Source organism: Mauremys reevesii, linkage group 2, assembly GCF_016161935.1.
Source record: "Mauremys reevesii isolate NIE-2019 linkage group 2, ASM1616193v1, whole genome shotgun sequence".
Lineage (NCBI taxonomy): Eukaryota > Metazoa > Chordata > Testudines > Geoemydidae > Mauremys > Mauremys reevesii.
The window spans coordinates 284,302,039-284,318,664 of record NC_052624.1 but is presented as its reverse complement, the minus strand read 5'-3'; the positions used below and the strand labels follow the sequence as shown (position 1 = coordinate 284,318,664).

Genomic DNA, 16,626 nt, shown 5'->3' with positions numbered 1-16,626 from the left:
ATGTTGGTTCAGTGAAACCCCATCTGAACAGGGAGGCATCTATCGTGATTTGAACAGATGGTGGTTCTTGCTGGAATGGTACAGTGGAGCAAACCTTCGCTGGGTTTGTCCACCAGCCTAGTGGTTGTATCACCTCTGCAATGGGTGTGATTCTCTTGTTTAGACTGTTTTTGTGGGCTGTATACTGGATTCAGTCACCTCTGAGGGCACCGCATGTGTAGCCTGGCGTGTTTTACAACATATGGTAGCAGCTATATGTCCCAATAGTTGTAGGCACGTTTGCACATGTACCCATGGACTAGGAGAGAGCACTGATATAAGGGAGGTCACTGTTATGAAACATGGTCTTGGTAGTGATGCTCTGGCCATGAGGCAGTCCAGGTGGGCCCCAATGAACTCTAGTTGCTGTACCGGAATGAGGGTGCATTTCTTGTTGTTGATTTGAAGTCCCAGGAAGCGAAAGAGAGATGGTTATTTGAACACTTCCTTCTGTTTCTGTCTTTGTGGTGCCTTTGTGTAGGCAGTCATCTAAGTAAGGGAATATCGGTATCCCTCTTCTGCGTAAGTGAGCCACTATTACCGCCAGTGTTTTGGTGAATACTCTCGGTGCCGTTGAGAGACCGAATGGTAGCACTCTGTATTGGAAATGTTCTCATCCGAGTGTGAACCTTAGGAAGCATCTGTGAGCCAGACGGATTCTAATATGAAAGTATGCGTCTTGTAGTCCTCTTCTTCCAGCATAGGGATGATTGAGCTCAGGGTGACCATTTTGAGTACTGTGAGCATGGACAAATTTGTTGAGTCTCCTCAGATCAAGGATGGGTCTCCATCCCCCATTTTTCTTTTGGGTCGGGAAATAATGTGAATAGAATCCCTTCCCTCTGTGTTGTGATTGAACTAGTTCCACTGCACCTATTTGTAGTCGGTGATGTACCTCTTGTTTCAACAAGTGCTTGTGAGAAGGGTACCTGAAGAGGGACGGGGAAGGTGGTGGGTAGCTGGGATAGATGTAAAAGGGGATGGTATAGCTCATTTGAATGAGCTCTAATACCCACTGGTGGAAGGTGATGGAGGCCCAGTTCTTGTAATATGATCTGTCAGTGCACAAAGATATGGGTATTGGTCATTGACGCTGGTGTTATGGGAGGTCATGCAAACTGTCTACCAATGCTTCAAAATTGCGGCTTGTTTGGTGGTGGTTGGGATGCCGCGTTCTGTGATTGGTTCTGTCAACGTCTCTGTGTTCTGTTTTTTTGGCCCCATGTGTCGTATGGTCTCTGATGGCATTGAGACGTGTTGTCTCTGTTCCTGTTGTAGGGCTGGTACCTTCATCTCCTATTAGGTGGTGTGTATATCCCTAGGGTCCGTAATGTTGCTGTCGAGTCCTTCATTGAGTGAAGGACAGTCTGTTTTTGTGGAAAAAGGCTGGTCTCTGTCAAAGGGCAGATCTTCCACTTTGTGCTGGAGCTCTCTAGGGATTCCTGAGGAGTGAAGCCATGAGACCCTACGCATTACTATGCCCGTTGCCATCGTGGGGGCTGCTGTGTCTGCTACATCAAGGACAGTCGTGGAGATAAGCTGGCCTTCACTGATGGCCCAGAACTGGTCTCTCTTCTCCTCTTGGATGTCCTGAGTGAATTCTGTCAGTTTGCTGTAATTGTCATGGTCATAGTTTGCCAGTAGTGTGGAGTAGTTCGCTGTGCAGAACTGCAGTGTGGCCGAGGTGTAGACTTTTCAGCCTAATAGGTCCACTCTCTTCCATTCCATGTCTTGAGGTGTAGTCTTGTATTCTTTGCCCCATTGGTTGACTACACCCACCACTAATGAGTTTGGTGGTGGGTGTGCAAACAGGAATTCCATGCCCTTATTTGGCACATTATTTTTTCTGTCCGTGCATTTGTTAGTTGGTGGGATGGAGTCCGGGGTTTGCCACACTGTATCTGCCGGTTCCAGGTGGGCATCAGTCATTGGAATGGCAATTTTTGATGAAGAGGAAGTATGCAAGATCTTCAGGAGCTGGTGTTGTGTCTCCTGTACCTCTTCTAGAGGGAAGTTTTGGCTCTGCGCTACTCGCCTAAATAGCTCCTGGAAATGTCTGAAATCGTCAGGGGCCGTCGCAGGTGTAGGTATGACTGCTTCATCTGGGGAAGATGAGGAGTTGTGTTCTGGTGACTCCTCATGATCAGAGCTGTTGTTCCTCTCGTCTTCCCCTTCCTCTGTGTCCCCAGAGGGTTCAGGTACTGATGTTACCAACCTTATGGGTTTCCTGTGTGCAGACACAGGTCTCTGGAATTGGGCCCTGTAAGTTTCCACACAGCTCTTTATAAGCAAGCACATTATTCTTAAGGTGAAAGCATGACAGAGAAAATATATTAAAAGCAGTAAAGAAACCTACATGCATGCTAAAAAGCTTATTAGAGGTCACACCAACTCCAGCCTCTGGCGCTACTCCAGCCTCAAGCTCTAGTAGCTGTCAGTCCTTCAAAACACACAACTGGGTTTTCCCCACGGTTACAAGTTCATAACTGTCTGAGGCCTGATCTACACTACAGAACAGTCAACGTAAGCCGCCTTGTTTCAACCTGGTTGTGTATGTGTTTACACTTAAATTTGTCTCCCACCAATGCAAGCGCTCCATTACACCGACATAGTAACACCATTTCCCCAAGTGGTGTTGAGCCATGCTCGATGTATTGAAGACGATGCAGCACAAAGGTAGACACTGCATTATCTGTGTCAACCCTAACCATCCTCCAGCGGGTGTCCTACAATGCCCGACACTGACGGCTCTGGCCTCAATTGTGAACGCCATTGCCTAGGGGTCAGGGACACCAGAAGGTCCTCTTCCCCTTTTAAAGCCCTGTGAATTTTTGAAATGCCTTTTTCTGATTGTCCAGCTTGGCAAGCACACTTAACAGCTCTCCATTGGGGTGTCCACCTGCCCAGCTGACCATGCTGGCAAAATGCTCCAGACGCGCTCCAGCCTGAGTAGACAGTAGATTTTAGATTTCCTGGGCCTGTGTGGCAAAGAGGCTGTGCAAGAACAGCTAAGGATCAGGTGTAGAAACATGGACATCTACGAGCAGATTGCATGGGGGTTGCAGGAGAAGGGGGGACAACAGGAACTAGCAGAAGGGCCATGTGAAAGTGAAGGAGCTGCCAGACGCACATCAGGCCAGTGAGGCCGAGGCACAGACCTGCCATTTTTACAAAGTGCTACATGCCATACTTGGTGGAGACCCCACCACCACCGAGTCACACGCCCCACATGTTAACAGCTAAGTCAAGGAGGTGAAGGAAGAGGAGGAGGACGGGGAACAGACAACTGTGGGGTCCAGCTATGCCACGAGCCAAAACTGTTTGAGACTCCACCACAGTCCAGTCAGTCCTGGCAGTCAAGCATGGGTGAGTCTGAAGCAGGAGAAGGAACCTTGAGTAAGTATATCAATTTATTTCTCATCACAGTGATGGAACCCCCAACTTAGCAGGACACAGTTAACTCTTCATTAATTTACTCTTATGAGAAGAGGCAGCAGTACAACAAAGAGGGGTAGAGTTAGTTAGGCAAGAGGGGCCATGCAGAGCACTTTGTGAATGTACACACGGATGTCCCGTAAATCCTCCTGAGAGAACTGATTAAACTTTCATGGAGGTACTCTGCAATCCTCTCCCGTAGGTTTCTACGGATGGCAGCCTTATTTCTTCCTCCACAGTATTTCTTCCTTCCCACACCAGTCTGCAATAACTTCAGTAGGTACCATTGCAGTAAATGGGCTATCTGCCTACGGGCCCAGGCAGCTTTGGGATGCCAGCAAGCAGCTGATTCTTTCTCTGTGCCTTTGTTACCCTCAGGAGTGAGATCAGCGATAATCATCAGATAGGGTACTGGCACTATGCTCAGTTTCCTGCAACTGAGCAACTCCCTTCTCATTTTCCTCACCGATGGCGGGCTACTCACCATGACTGGAGCTGGGCATGGTACCCATGCACAAGCACTCCAAAGCAGAAGCCAAAATAGGGATATGTATGATGTCTATTGCGCTATTGCATGTCTTGTTTAAAACTTATGGGGAGCAAGGGAAGGGAGATCTGAAACTTAATTTATGCTTTCCTTTGAAACTATACTGGCAATTGTACCTCTGTGTGTTTTACCATTGCACCTTGAGGGGTTTCCCCCCCACACACACACAGGGCACATGAGCCTGATGAGGAGAAGAAAGAAGAGGACTCAAGATGACATGTTCAGTGAGATCCTGTAAGCCAACGCTGCATCAGACCGTGAACAGACCACCTGGAGGATGAATGCATGGAGAAAGGCCCAGGATTTGGGGAGGGAGATGCACCCAGACATAATGGGACTTCCCTGGCCGCAAACATGCTGCAAACTCTTTTCGACCTACAGGTTCAATGACCCCAGGGCCCACTTCTCTTTGCAGTCCATGGTCAACTCCAGTATAGCACTTCCCTAAACTCCCCCTCGACATTCCATGTGGCATCATGGGCCACATTCCTACCCCTACCTCTCCACTCCAGGGGACCTTAAGGATAACCACAGTTTCACATTCTGACCTGTCAGAGCCACTGTTGATACATGCATAGCTAAAATGGACAGGAATGTTCCCTCCCTTTCTTTAAGCTCTGTTCCATAAATTTATTAAAGTCTTAATGTATTTACTTTTAACTTGCACAGAATTTTTTTTAATTGTTTTCATTACTCAATAAAACTCTCTTGTTTGGGAAATAATTCATCTTTATTAGTTCCCAATATATGCTGCAGAATGGCTGGCAGTCTTGAAAGCACCCACTTATTGTACACAACTCATGGGATCAGTGACAAACAGAGTACCAGAAGCATCACACTATTAATAGGTGCACTGTCAGTGTTATATCCATAGATGTGCACCAAGCACCACATAATTCCTCACAGGCCCCCAAACTGCAAGGCCAGGTAGAGCACAATACACCACAACACCTTACTGTGGCTCACTGTTAAAGTGCTGTTTCAAAGACTCCCTGAGCCATATAATTCTGCACTGAGTTCTGATAGCCCTTGTGTTAGGCTGTTCAAACTCAGCAGGCAGCTGCTTTGCCTACACCCTCCACTCGAGCAGCAGCTTTTCCTCCTTTGCTTCACGGATATTATGCAGTACACAGCAGGCTGCTATAACCATTGGGGTATTTTTCTCACTGAGATCCAATCTTGTGAGTCAACAATTCCAGCACCCCTTCACGCTACAAAAAGCACTGTGTCATTTTGTACATGTTGAGCTAGTAGTTGAATCTTTCCTTGATGCTATCGAGGTGGTTGGTGTACATTTTCGTGAACCAGGGGAGTAAGTTGTAGGCTGGGTCCCCCAGGATCACTATTGGCATTTCAACATTGCTAATGGTAGTCTGCCAGTCAGGGGAAATAAGTCCCTGCTTGTAGCTTTCTGAACAGTCCTGTGTTTGTAACCATAGAAAAATGGCCCTTTCTGTTGATGTACTCTGTGGCAAGGTGGTTTGGTGCCAAAATAGGGATATGTATGAGTCTATTGCTCTATGGCAGTTTGGAAACCCCACTGCAGCGAATCCATCCATTATGTCCTGAATGTTGCTGAGAGTCACAGTCTTGTGTAGGGGGAGACAATTCATGGCCCTGCACACTTGCATGACAACAGCCCCCCCCCAGTGGATTTTCCAAATCCAAAATGATTGCTACTGGTCAGTGGGAAATCTGTCACCACCAGTTTCCACAGGGCAATTGCCACTCAATTCCCCACTGTCAATGCAGCTCTCAGTCTGGTGTCCCTGTACGGGAGGGCTGAGGCAAGCTCGGCACACAAATCCAGGAATGTGACCTTGTGTAGCTGAAAGTTCTGCCGCAACTGTTTGTCATCCCAAGCCTGCAGTACAATGCAATCTCACCTCATTTTTCAGGCTCAGAAGCAGTGCGCCACCATTTTCAGCTGCTCCAGGAACACTACCACCAATCTTTAATTGGTTCCTGCTATGTCCAACAGCAAATGGATCTCCAGGAAAAATCACCCCATTCCCTTGCAGCTCTGCAAATACTGGAAGATCTTGTGTCCTGTGCTGATAATGCCCATGACAGTAGTGTAGAGTTGTGCAGGTTTAATGCTTCTGTCAGAGATGGCAGACAGTGACAAATCCTGCATGAGTTAATTGGATTTTCAAAATAGGTGTGAAAATTATGAGATAGAAATAGCATTATGGGATGGAGAAAGTTGCATGATGGGAACTTCACCCTGCTGTCCCAGTCACCCCTGCATGACTTGTTTCTGCTCCCCCATGCATTGCCAAAGCTTCCCAAAAGACTGCACTGGATACCTGCCCATGGTGCACTATTCTGTGCCTCAAAACAAGCACTCATGGTGAGTACACGCCGGGCCAACACAAGGAACCAAGTGTGCGTGCATGCAAGCAATAGATACTAACTGTGGTGGCTTTCTGCCAATGAAACTTGCATTGGCAAAAGTTTGTAATGTAGATATGCTCTCAGATTCAGAAGCGGAACCACCATGAATAATTCAGTCTTTCCTTTAATCTTGGTTTCAAGTAATGGGTGATCAGCAGACAATGGCCCACCCCTCATGGCACAGCTTCAAAAGGCTGCGTTTTTGCATAATTGGAAGTGGGGAATCTGTATTCACCTCCCTCTAAATATTAACACTTTTGTTCCAAAAGTCCATCTTTGTCTGGCACACTGTTCAATACAGTCCTTTGAACCCCCAGGTCTCGCATTAGTCACATCTCTCCCAAGTGGTTACATACAGTCCCAGCAGAGGATAGATCTGTGGCAGCCACATGATGCCCCAAAACAGGCTTCACATCTTCACTGCCCCAGATAAAGCCTTCTCCAAGGATTTAGGGCTATCTGACAGAGGCTCAGTCACATCTGGAAGGCCAGTAACTATAGAAGAGCCTTTTCCAAATTATAAAAGAAGAAAAACAAAGAATGAAGCAAAATATTCAATGCAAGTCTTGAGACTATTAGCTCTGATAGATTTTATAATCTACCCTTTTAAGGATACAACACGGTACCTTTTTAAGGCTACCAAGCTAAAGTTCAGGGTAAGTTAGCATAAGCAAGACACTAATTCCACTGGTGTCATTTACACACCAATGGGGCTGATGCAGGAAAAGCAACAAACAGGGCTTGGTAAGAAAGTATAAAGCAGGTCAAAAGATGGAGAACCCAATTGTCTTACCCACACTTTCCATGACGTGTTGTCTTCCCTAACTATAACATAAGCCCCTCAGACTAAATTCACCACTGCAGTAAGCACCGCAGTCAGTGGCATTGCACCAGTTTACACCTGTAAGGAGTTTAGCCTCTTGCCTTACAGTGCCAGGCGCACATCTATGGTGCTATAAATTTTTTGGCTAGAAATGGTCTTGTGAATGTTAATGCATATTTACTGCCTGTAAAAAGAAAATTTATATATAGATTTAGGACCAGACAGCCACATATTAAGACAGTAAAAGCAGCAGAGAGTCCTGTGGCACCTTATAGACTAACAGACGTATTGGAGCATGAGCTTTCGTGGGTGAATACCCACTTAAGAACTGATTCCTCAAGAGAAACTTCAGTTCAAATCTAACATTTCTGCTTGCTATAAAGCAGACTTCTGGACTTTATCACATTCAGGGACATCTTCCAAATAACAGGCCTTGGTTTTAAACTATCTGCACTTTAAATGGGAGTCTCATTAGCTGAAATCCTGTGCCACGCTTCGAAAATGTGGGTGTTTATGTCTAACCATAGATTTAAAAAAGAAGAGGGGAAAAGGAAATAAGCAGATCTTCAAATGCTTTGTTGTTCAAATCAGTCTATACATGCTACTGTGCTTTTATGGCTTCTGTTCAGCTCAGTCCATTAGACCCTACTTGGAACCAGGAACTGCCTAGTTTAGTCCTGACTTCAACACTGACTCTGCAATACCTGGCATGAGAGATTTCCCCTCTCTGCCTCAGCTGAAATAGAGATAATACTTAGCTCCCTCTCTCTGAGGACTTGTCATTTCTGTATATTTTTCTATGCCTAGACAGCCCCACGTGAGTGTTCATTGTTCTATGAAGCACGTTTGTTAAGGTTTAAGGTCCATTCTGGTATCAGCCAAAAGACACGAGTTAAGATATGGTTACAATTTGATGGGCACAAGGCAGAGAAAAAAGGCCCATCAAGTTACTAAGGTTCTGAAACCACAACAAAAGGAAGAACACACTGAGCTCTGAGCAGCTAGAGGAGCTCAGCAGCACAGATGCCTGGACTGGCTCTGCCCTTCATAGCCACTATCAGTGCAATCAAAAATCAATTTTTAATTTGCACGGCTCTCTTGTTCTTTAAGTTTATCTTCTCCAGGACCCAAAGCATCAGCCACTTCTAGAGATGAGATCTCTGCCACCGGAGGCTTTCCCATGAAAGAGCCTTGACCGCAGTCACCCGTCCTTCCTCGTTTGTGCTTCGCTACAGAATCACAGAAATCAGAGCTGGAGCAGGTCCATTAGGTCATCCAGCCTATCACTCCGCCAGCACAGGATGGGTCCCTGCAGGCTATTTCCGAGGGCTTTACCCTTTAGAATTGTTTCACTTGTTTCCAAAATAACAACCTGTCTCTGCTTCAGACTTGACTGCAATATTGCTCTACAAACTCCAGTGCCATGGTCCCCTGCTGGTTCCCAGCAATCATCTGTCAGGAAGCGCTAGCTTTCCAAAGCAAAGGAAACCACTCTCCCCTACCCATCCCTTAGAGTTTAACCTGCAGGACCCACTATTCCAAGCAGAGAGCCTCTGGCTACGGCAGTAAATACTGCATGCGGCCAGCATAGCCAACACCTGAAGAAAACCTCTTACAGCATGAGGACTGGATCACTCTTGAATCTCTTTTGCTTTCAAGTGCTGGTTTTCACAGCCATTGAAGTGGTGCCAAATATATTAACTGTTTCACTGCTGCTTCTCTACTTCCCAATGTGTGCACCACAGCAGTGTGTATCTAGCCTCGCATTCCATCCAAATCCCACTCACATACCAGGTACAATCAGCAGCATTTTTCTGAGGAGCCTGGCGCCTTAGGCAGCAGCAAAGCCGTTCAAATTACAGTTACAATGTAAATAAGGTGCATGTGCCAGCCAGAGGCTGCCGTGCTGTGGAGATACTGATGAAAAACGTGCATCGGTAAGAGCTAGTAGAGTAACGCCCCCCTCCTGACGGCACCTCAGTGCTCTGGGACTTTTCAGAGGGGAAGCTCTTGACTGAGAGTAGACCTGCCCCCTGAAGTGCTAACAGTAGGCCCCACTAACCCCTGGGCACCTCTGACTCAGTCCTCAAGTAACTGACTCAACCCTAGTTTCATAAGGTATTGCTGGCAGAGCAATGAGCTGCACGGTGCATGTGAGCATCAGCAGTACAGTGCAGAGCACCTTTTGTGGGCAACCAGCAAAGCACCTCTCTCCTGCGGGGTTCAGGATTTGTATCTAGCTATATTTTAATTTTCGGGCCATACTGCTGCAGCCAGGTATAATTTCATATAAGAGGGTGGTGCATACAGGGAATGTGTTTCCACTGAAACCGGAAGGCACTTGAGTCCAGCAGCATTAATAGAGTTAAGCCAAAGTTGGATGATGTGGATTTCTGCGTGGTACTTTTCACGCTTGCCACCTTTAGGAAGCAACAGGGCATCTGAAGATAAAGTGGCAGCAGGGCTTCCCCCCGCCCACACACGCACACTGTACTTACCCCAATAGTCAGGACGCATCTGGTTGGGTGGATTAGCTGCACCCACTACACTGGGATGGGCAAACTTTTTAGCCTGAGGGCCACATTGGGGTTGCAAAACTGTACGGAGGGCCGGGTAAGGGAAGGCTGTGCCTCCCCAAACAGCCTGGCCCCCGCCCCCTATCGGACCCTCCCACTTCCTGCCCCCTGACTGCCCCCCTCAGAACCTCCGACCTATCCAACACCCCCCCCCCGCTCCTTGTCCTCTAACTGCCCCCTCCCAGGACCTCCCCGCCCCTAACTGTCCCCGGGACCCTACCCCCTATCCAACTCCCTGCTCCCAGTCCCCTGAGTGCTCTGACCCCATCCACACCCCCACTGCCTGACAGGCCCCCTCCGGGACTCCCATGCTTATCCAACCCCCGGCCCCCAACCGGCCCCCCAGAACCTCCGCCCCGTCCAACCGCTCCCTGTCCCCTGACTGACCCCCGGCCCCCTTACCATGCCACTCAGAGCAGCATGTCTGGCCAGAGCCAGACACGCCACCGCGCTGCTCGGCAGGAGCATGCAACTCCGCCGCCCAGAGCGCTGCCCGCCCGGCGCGTATCTTGGAGTTAACTAGAGTTGGGTGAAGTTTTTCAGACAAATAGTTTATTTGCCGGGGGGGAAAAAAAAAAAAAAGGCTGTTTCAGTCAACCCAAAGCTATCGCGAATTTAACATAGATTTGTCAGATTCGAGCGGGGGGGGGAGGGGATCAGGCTAGGTTTGCAAGGCTGGAGGAGGTGGTGGTCCCTTAACTTTCAGACCAGTGGTTCGAGCACTTACCTGGGATGTGGGAGATCCAGGTTCAACTCCCTGCAGAGTGCCCTGGCCATCAGGCCATTAGGACTATAACAATGTTTAAAAGGGGACTGGATAAATTCATGGTGGCTAAGTCCATAAATGGCTATTAGCCAGGATGGGTAAGAATGGTGTCCCTAGCCTCTGTCTGAGAGGATGGGGATGATGGATGGGAGAGAGAGAGATTTGATCATTGCCTGTTAGGTTCACTCCCTCAGGGGCACCTGGCATTGGCCACTGTCGGTAGACAGATACTGGGCTAGATGGACCTTTGGTCTGACCCGGTACGGCCTTTCTTATGTTCTTAGGCTGTAGAGTTAGTATTTATAAGAAATAGAACAGCTTCCACAGGAGAAAACGAAACATCTCCAAGTTCCAGAATAACCTATCGCCAGGTGGTTAGGGCCCTAGGGGGAGGCCAGGGTTCAAATCCCTATGTCAGAGCAGGGTTTTGAATTGGTGAGTACCCTAATCACTGGGCTAAACAGTTAAGGGGGGGCAGCACCTTCTCCTCCTTCTGTCTTGAGAATCCAGTGCCTGGCCACAGGAAGTTTCAGCTCAAACAACATGTTCCATCTGATCTGAAATGGACTTTTTCAATTCACCAACATTTTTCAGATTCAGTTTGACTCAAATACATTGTAACCGCCTGACAACCAAAAAAAAATAAATCAGGTATTGGCCCATTTCTAGAGCTAACTTCCCCCTCTCAGATGCAGGGGGAGTTTCCCCTTCTCAGACCTACTGTCTCTGTCTCTGCAGATTCAGACAGAAATGGCTGCAGCAGTTACACTCTGGTCATATTTGCAAGCTCTTCTTCAGTCACAAGGGCTGGAAACAGCTTTTATAAAAAACAGCTGCTGATATCCTGCCATAATCACTTGACTCCAGGAGATGGGGCCCTAGCCATGGGCCTACAGGACCAATGCTTCAATCCAGCGCTGGGCAGTATGGCAGTGCTATAGCTCTCCTCTGGCACACGAACACAGGCTAGAGAGACACAGTTGCCATCAAACCATTTCCAGGTACAGAGGGCAGATATTATGCTTCAGCTCATGTACTGTTTCCACTGCTGTGAAACTCCACTTTCATCACAGTTCACACAGGGGACTCTACAAGGATGAATCTGGACCTGGTGCCTTTATTTATACTTGTAATTTAGGACCTACTGTACATTTGCCAATGCTTATAGAATTAGGACTCACTTTCTGAATGTACATGAGCCATGACTGAATTGTGGAGAAAGGGGAGGAGGGAGATTGCATGGGGGACTGGAGAGAAAGTTCCCAAGAAGCCACCCTATGTTTTATTATTCTCTCTCAGCCTGGTGCTGGCTCTTGCTAGAGAGCGTTTCCCATTTTCCAGCATTACAGGGTAACACTCTTTCACTTCCAGGCCCAGTTTCATTCACTTCACCCTCCTGAGCCTTTGCATCCTGCAGCACAGCAACCTGGCATTTGAAGCAGTGGGAGCTTTTAATGATCTGCAATGTCACAATTAGTGTCTGCAGAACAACACACCAGTAAAGACAGGCACTAAACAAGAGTGGGTATTACCGCTGAAAGGAAAATGGATCTCTCTTTTCTTTCAGGAAGCTGCTGAGCATGCACATGCTGCTGCTGCCTGCAGAAAAACACAGGACCATCTGCACAGAAAATTAAAGCCTCCCGTTCCAATTCTAGTTAACGCCTCACACTTCTGCCGGGAGAAGGCCCAAACTTCAGTTTTCTGAGACAAGCTTGGCAGCAGCTGTACCTAACTGGCATGAAAACGAACAAACCACAGTTTAATATACAGGTGCACCCCACAGAAGTAACAGATTCCAAGAGGCAAAGCTTCCATCTTGAGCAGAGAGGCTACTGCATATGCACTGGTGCATACTATATTGGGAGCCATAGTCTCTGGCAGCTGCACCTCCATATTAGTGGTGAGGGCTGCTGCAATTTTCTTAGTGTAATAATAAATAAATATCACCACCATATAGCTCTTATATAGCACTTTGTAAAGCACTTTCAGCTCCACTAATGCAAAGGGCAGTACGTATTGAAATGAGAGGTCAGATTGACTCTCTGAAGCCCAAGAACGATTTGGAAGAGAGCCAGTGGGAAACTTTAGAAGATTTGTTCATTAAAGAGAAAGGATGATTCGCTGGTTAAGATAGCCTAGGACTTGTGAGACCCGAGTTCCAGTCTCTGTTTTGCCACAGACTTCCTGTGTGATCTTGGACAAATCATTTAGCCTCTATGCCTCAGTTCCTCACTGTACAGATGGGGAAAGTATAGAAATATAGGACTGAAAGGACCTCGATAGGTCATCTACCCAGTCCCCAGCTCTGAGGCAGGACTAAGTATTATCTAGACCCTCCCTGACAGGTGTTTATCTAACCTGTTCTTAAAAACCAGCAATGATGAAGATTCCACAACCTCCTCAAGTAATTTGTTCCAGTGTTTAACCACCCTGACAGTTAGGAAGTTTTTCCTAATGACTAACCTAAATCTCACTTACTTCAGTTTAAACCCATTATTTCTTATTCTGTCATCCAGGGATAATAGCACTGCCCTATATCACATCTTGAATAGTGGTCGCCCCATCTCAAAAAAAGATGCATAGAATTGGAAAAGGTACAGAAAAGGACAACAAAAGTGATTAGGGATATGGAACAGCTTCCATATGAGGAGAGATTAATAAGACTGGGACTTTTCAACTTTGAAAAGAGATGACTAAGGGGGATATGATAGAGGTTTATAAAACCATGACTGGTGTGGAGAAAGTAAATATGGAAGTGTTATTTACTCCTTCTCATAACACAAGAACTAAGCATCACCAAGTGAAATTAATAGGCAGCCCGTTTCAAACAAACAAAAGGAAGTATTTCTTCACACAACGCACAGTCAGCCTGGGGAACTCTTTGCCAGAGGATGTTGTGAAGGCCAAGACTATAACAGGGTTCAAAAAAGAACTAGATAAGTTCATGGAGGATAGGTCCATCAATGGTTATTAGCCAGGATAGGCAGAAATGCAAAACCATGCTCTGAAGCATCCCTAGCCCTGTTTGCCAGAAGCAGGGAATGGGCGACAGACGGGATGGATCACTTGATGACTGTCTGTTCTGTTCATTCCCTCTGAAGCACCTGGCTGTGGCCATTGTCAGAAGACTGGGCTAGATGGACCATTGGTTTGACCCACTATGGCCGTTTTTATGCTGTTATGAGGGTAAATTAATTAAAAGATTGGGGATGCCCAGATATTATTATGTTAATAGGGCCAGATAAGTACCTAAGGGATCAATTTATCTTTCTTAAGGTCCAGCAACCCTGCTGAAGGTCTGGTTGAGGCTATAGCAGGGTTATGCCTTGCTAGCACTGACCCAAATTATTCACATTTACCGCAGTACTGGTTGCAATTTAAGGTGGTGATCTTGGTCTACAAGCCTTACCCTGTTCCAATTTTGGTTAGTTTAGCCACTGCCATTCCCTGTTCCCAATGGGGTGTCAGCACTAAGCGTCCATGGATTCAGGCGCTGGGGATCTGGAGGCAGAGCACTCACCTCTGGAAATCACTTCCCCTATTAGCCTGAGAAAAACCAAATGTAGTGAGTGACCTTCGGGGCATGGAACAGTTATTTATTCTGGTAGCACCCTCAGTATGCTGAGTGCTGTCCCCACAGCTAGGGCAGGGCCTATCTAAGATGACAAATGACACCCAAAGGCTGGCGGAGAGGAATGCAATCAAAAATATGTATGAATTTTATATACATTTTAAAATGAAACATCCAGCAACTATACCAACTTCCCCTCCACCTATTCAGCATTAGTTGGTCAGTTCCTTGTAGGCATCACAGAAGTGTATCTTGAGAATGAACTGGAAGGAGGTGAAGGTAGTGGCCTTCTGAATCAGTTCACAGAAGGCATTCCATGTGTAGGGAAGCATAAAGAAAGCATGATGCGGACATGCGGGAAGACCCAGTTGGTATCACTGGCATAGCAGAGGGATAGCGGGGTTCAAGAAGAAAGGAGGATAAATCAGATGGCTCAGAGTTGCCAGGGCCTTGAAGGAGAAGACGAGAAGTTTGAACCTAATGGGGCAGACAAGAGAAATCAGTAGAGGGATTCAAAGACGGGGTAAGACACTCTGCATGATGGACAAGCCGGAATATGAAGTTGGCTGCTGTATTTTGAATAGACAGTAGAGGGCATCAGGGAGGCGGACGGGTGGGGAAGTTACAATAAAGCAACACAGGAAACAGCCACAACCTAAGTGAGAGAGTTTCCCTGAGGCTACATCTACACTTGGAGCTAGGGTTGGGATTCCCAGCTCGCGTAGACACACTCGCCCTAGCTCTCATTGAGCTAGTGCACTAAGAATAGGAGTGTAGCTGCAGTCACACGGGAAGCAGCAAGCAGCAGCATGGACTAGCCGCCCCAGGTTGTGCACTCATAGGATCTAGGCAGGTTTTCACTTGGTTGACTAGCCCAGGCCACCACTCATGACTACACTATTATTTTTAGAGCACTAGCTTGAAGAGAGCTAGCATGAGTATATTTACAGAAGCTGAGAATCACCCCTCAAGAGTAGACTTGGCCAGAGAGAGGGAAACTGCATCTTTAGAACAGAAGCTCTTCAGGGCAGATATTGCCTCTATTGTGTTTGTGTGGCATTCAGCAAACGGGGCAGAGATCCCAACGAAAGCCTTTGGACTACCAGACTATGGACATTTACTAACAGTAGTAATGGCTGGAACGAGTGGAGGGTGGGAAATGAGTAGCTGCTACTATGGAAACTCTGAATGAATATTACATCCAGAGGTTTACAATGGGATCATTTTTAGGAATAAACTCCCATTTATATCCTCTGTAGGTAGTAAGTAATAAATAAATAAAAGGAAAGCGCAGTGGTGCCACGTGCACTGTAAGAGGACTAATGCAGCACACTGTACAGGTAACCCAGCACTACTAGACTCAGTACTTCCATGGTGCATTCCACCAGAGGATCTCCAAGGGTTTTTACAAAGCTCAGGTCTCTCTCCATTCTACAAATGGAGAAACTGACAGGGTAAGTGATTTCCCCACGGTACCACACCAATTCAGTGGCACAGCCAGGAAGGTCTAACACCCAGCCCTGGCTCTAACCACTAGGCCATGCCATGGCACTGTTATGTAGACTGGGAGAAAGTAAAACCCTAGTTACAAGCACAGATTTCTCTGCCAATTATCTGCAAATGGCAAGAGTGCAATTTCAGGCAGACCTGTGGCTGGGGAGTTTACTTACATTTCAATAATATACATTTTAAAGGGGAAAAATAGGTACATATGCATCAAAACTAAATCAATAACAGTACAGAACAGGGGTGCAAAGAAGAAGGTGCAATGCAGCTGCCGGACCGGAGAGCACAGTTTATTTGTGCCTACATACCAGGAGACTTGACTTTGTATTTTTATTCAACTTGAAAATCCCCTTTTTAAAAGAGAAAGTCACCCCTGCTGGAAAACCCCCGAGTCAGCACAAACAGATCAGCCCGGCAGACTGTATTCCCGATGAGGTACAGAAAAGGGATAAAAGTCACTTGCCTTGGAAATAGGTCTGGTGGAGAGATTTCTGTTCCATTTTATGAAATATGGTGCATTTCTAAGTTTAGAAAATTGCTTTTCCTAAGTGTTTTTAGGAGACTGCACTAAGTTACACCTGCGGGTCGGCACAGAGGTATCCCTGCAGTCAGAGGCAGTGACACCCCTTCCTCCAATACTTAATTGCTTTATAAATGAATGACATTGCCCTCTTGCACATGGCCCAGTAATACTTTAGCTAGAAAAGCTATCCTCTAGTACAGCTGTCCCCAAAGTGTGGGGAGAGCCCTTCCTTAAGTGGGCACGGAGGAACATTCGGGGTGGGGCAGGCCAGCCCCCACAGGGGATTGGGGAGGGAGCACGCACCACCCCGCCCCTGACCCTGCTCCCAGCCCGGGCTGGTGTGGACACATTCTATTACTGGTAAGGGGGGCAGGGAGGATGTGAGAGGAAGTTTGGGCACCGCAGCTCTAGCTCAAGCTGCACGCGGCCAGAGCCTGCAG

At 47.1% G+C, this 16,626-nt stretch overlaps 1 protein-coding gene across 6 annotated transcripts in view; it reads right to left on the bottom strand.

The window, feature by feature from the left end:
• The window catches only part of ARHGAP39 (Rho GTPase activating protein 39), a 370,894-nt gene that overhangs the window by 222,794 nt on the left and 131,474 nt on the right, over positions 1–16,626 (bottom strand). Inside the window, exon 2 of one of the 6 annotated variants that reach the window (XM_039523607.1) lies at positions 13,996–14,132. The exons of the other annotated variants lie outside the window; for them this stretch is intronic. Coding sequence (XP_039379541.1) covers positions 13,996–14,030 — 35 coding nt within the window. The 5' untranslated portion in view covers positions 14,031–14,132. The remainder of the gene's footprint in view (positions 1–13,995; positions 14,133–16,626) is intronic. 6 annotated transcript variants of the gene reach the window in all.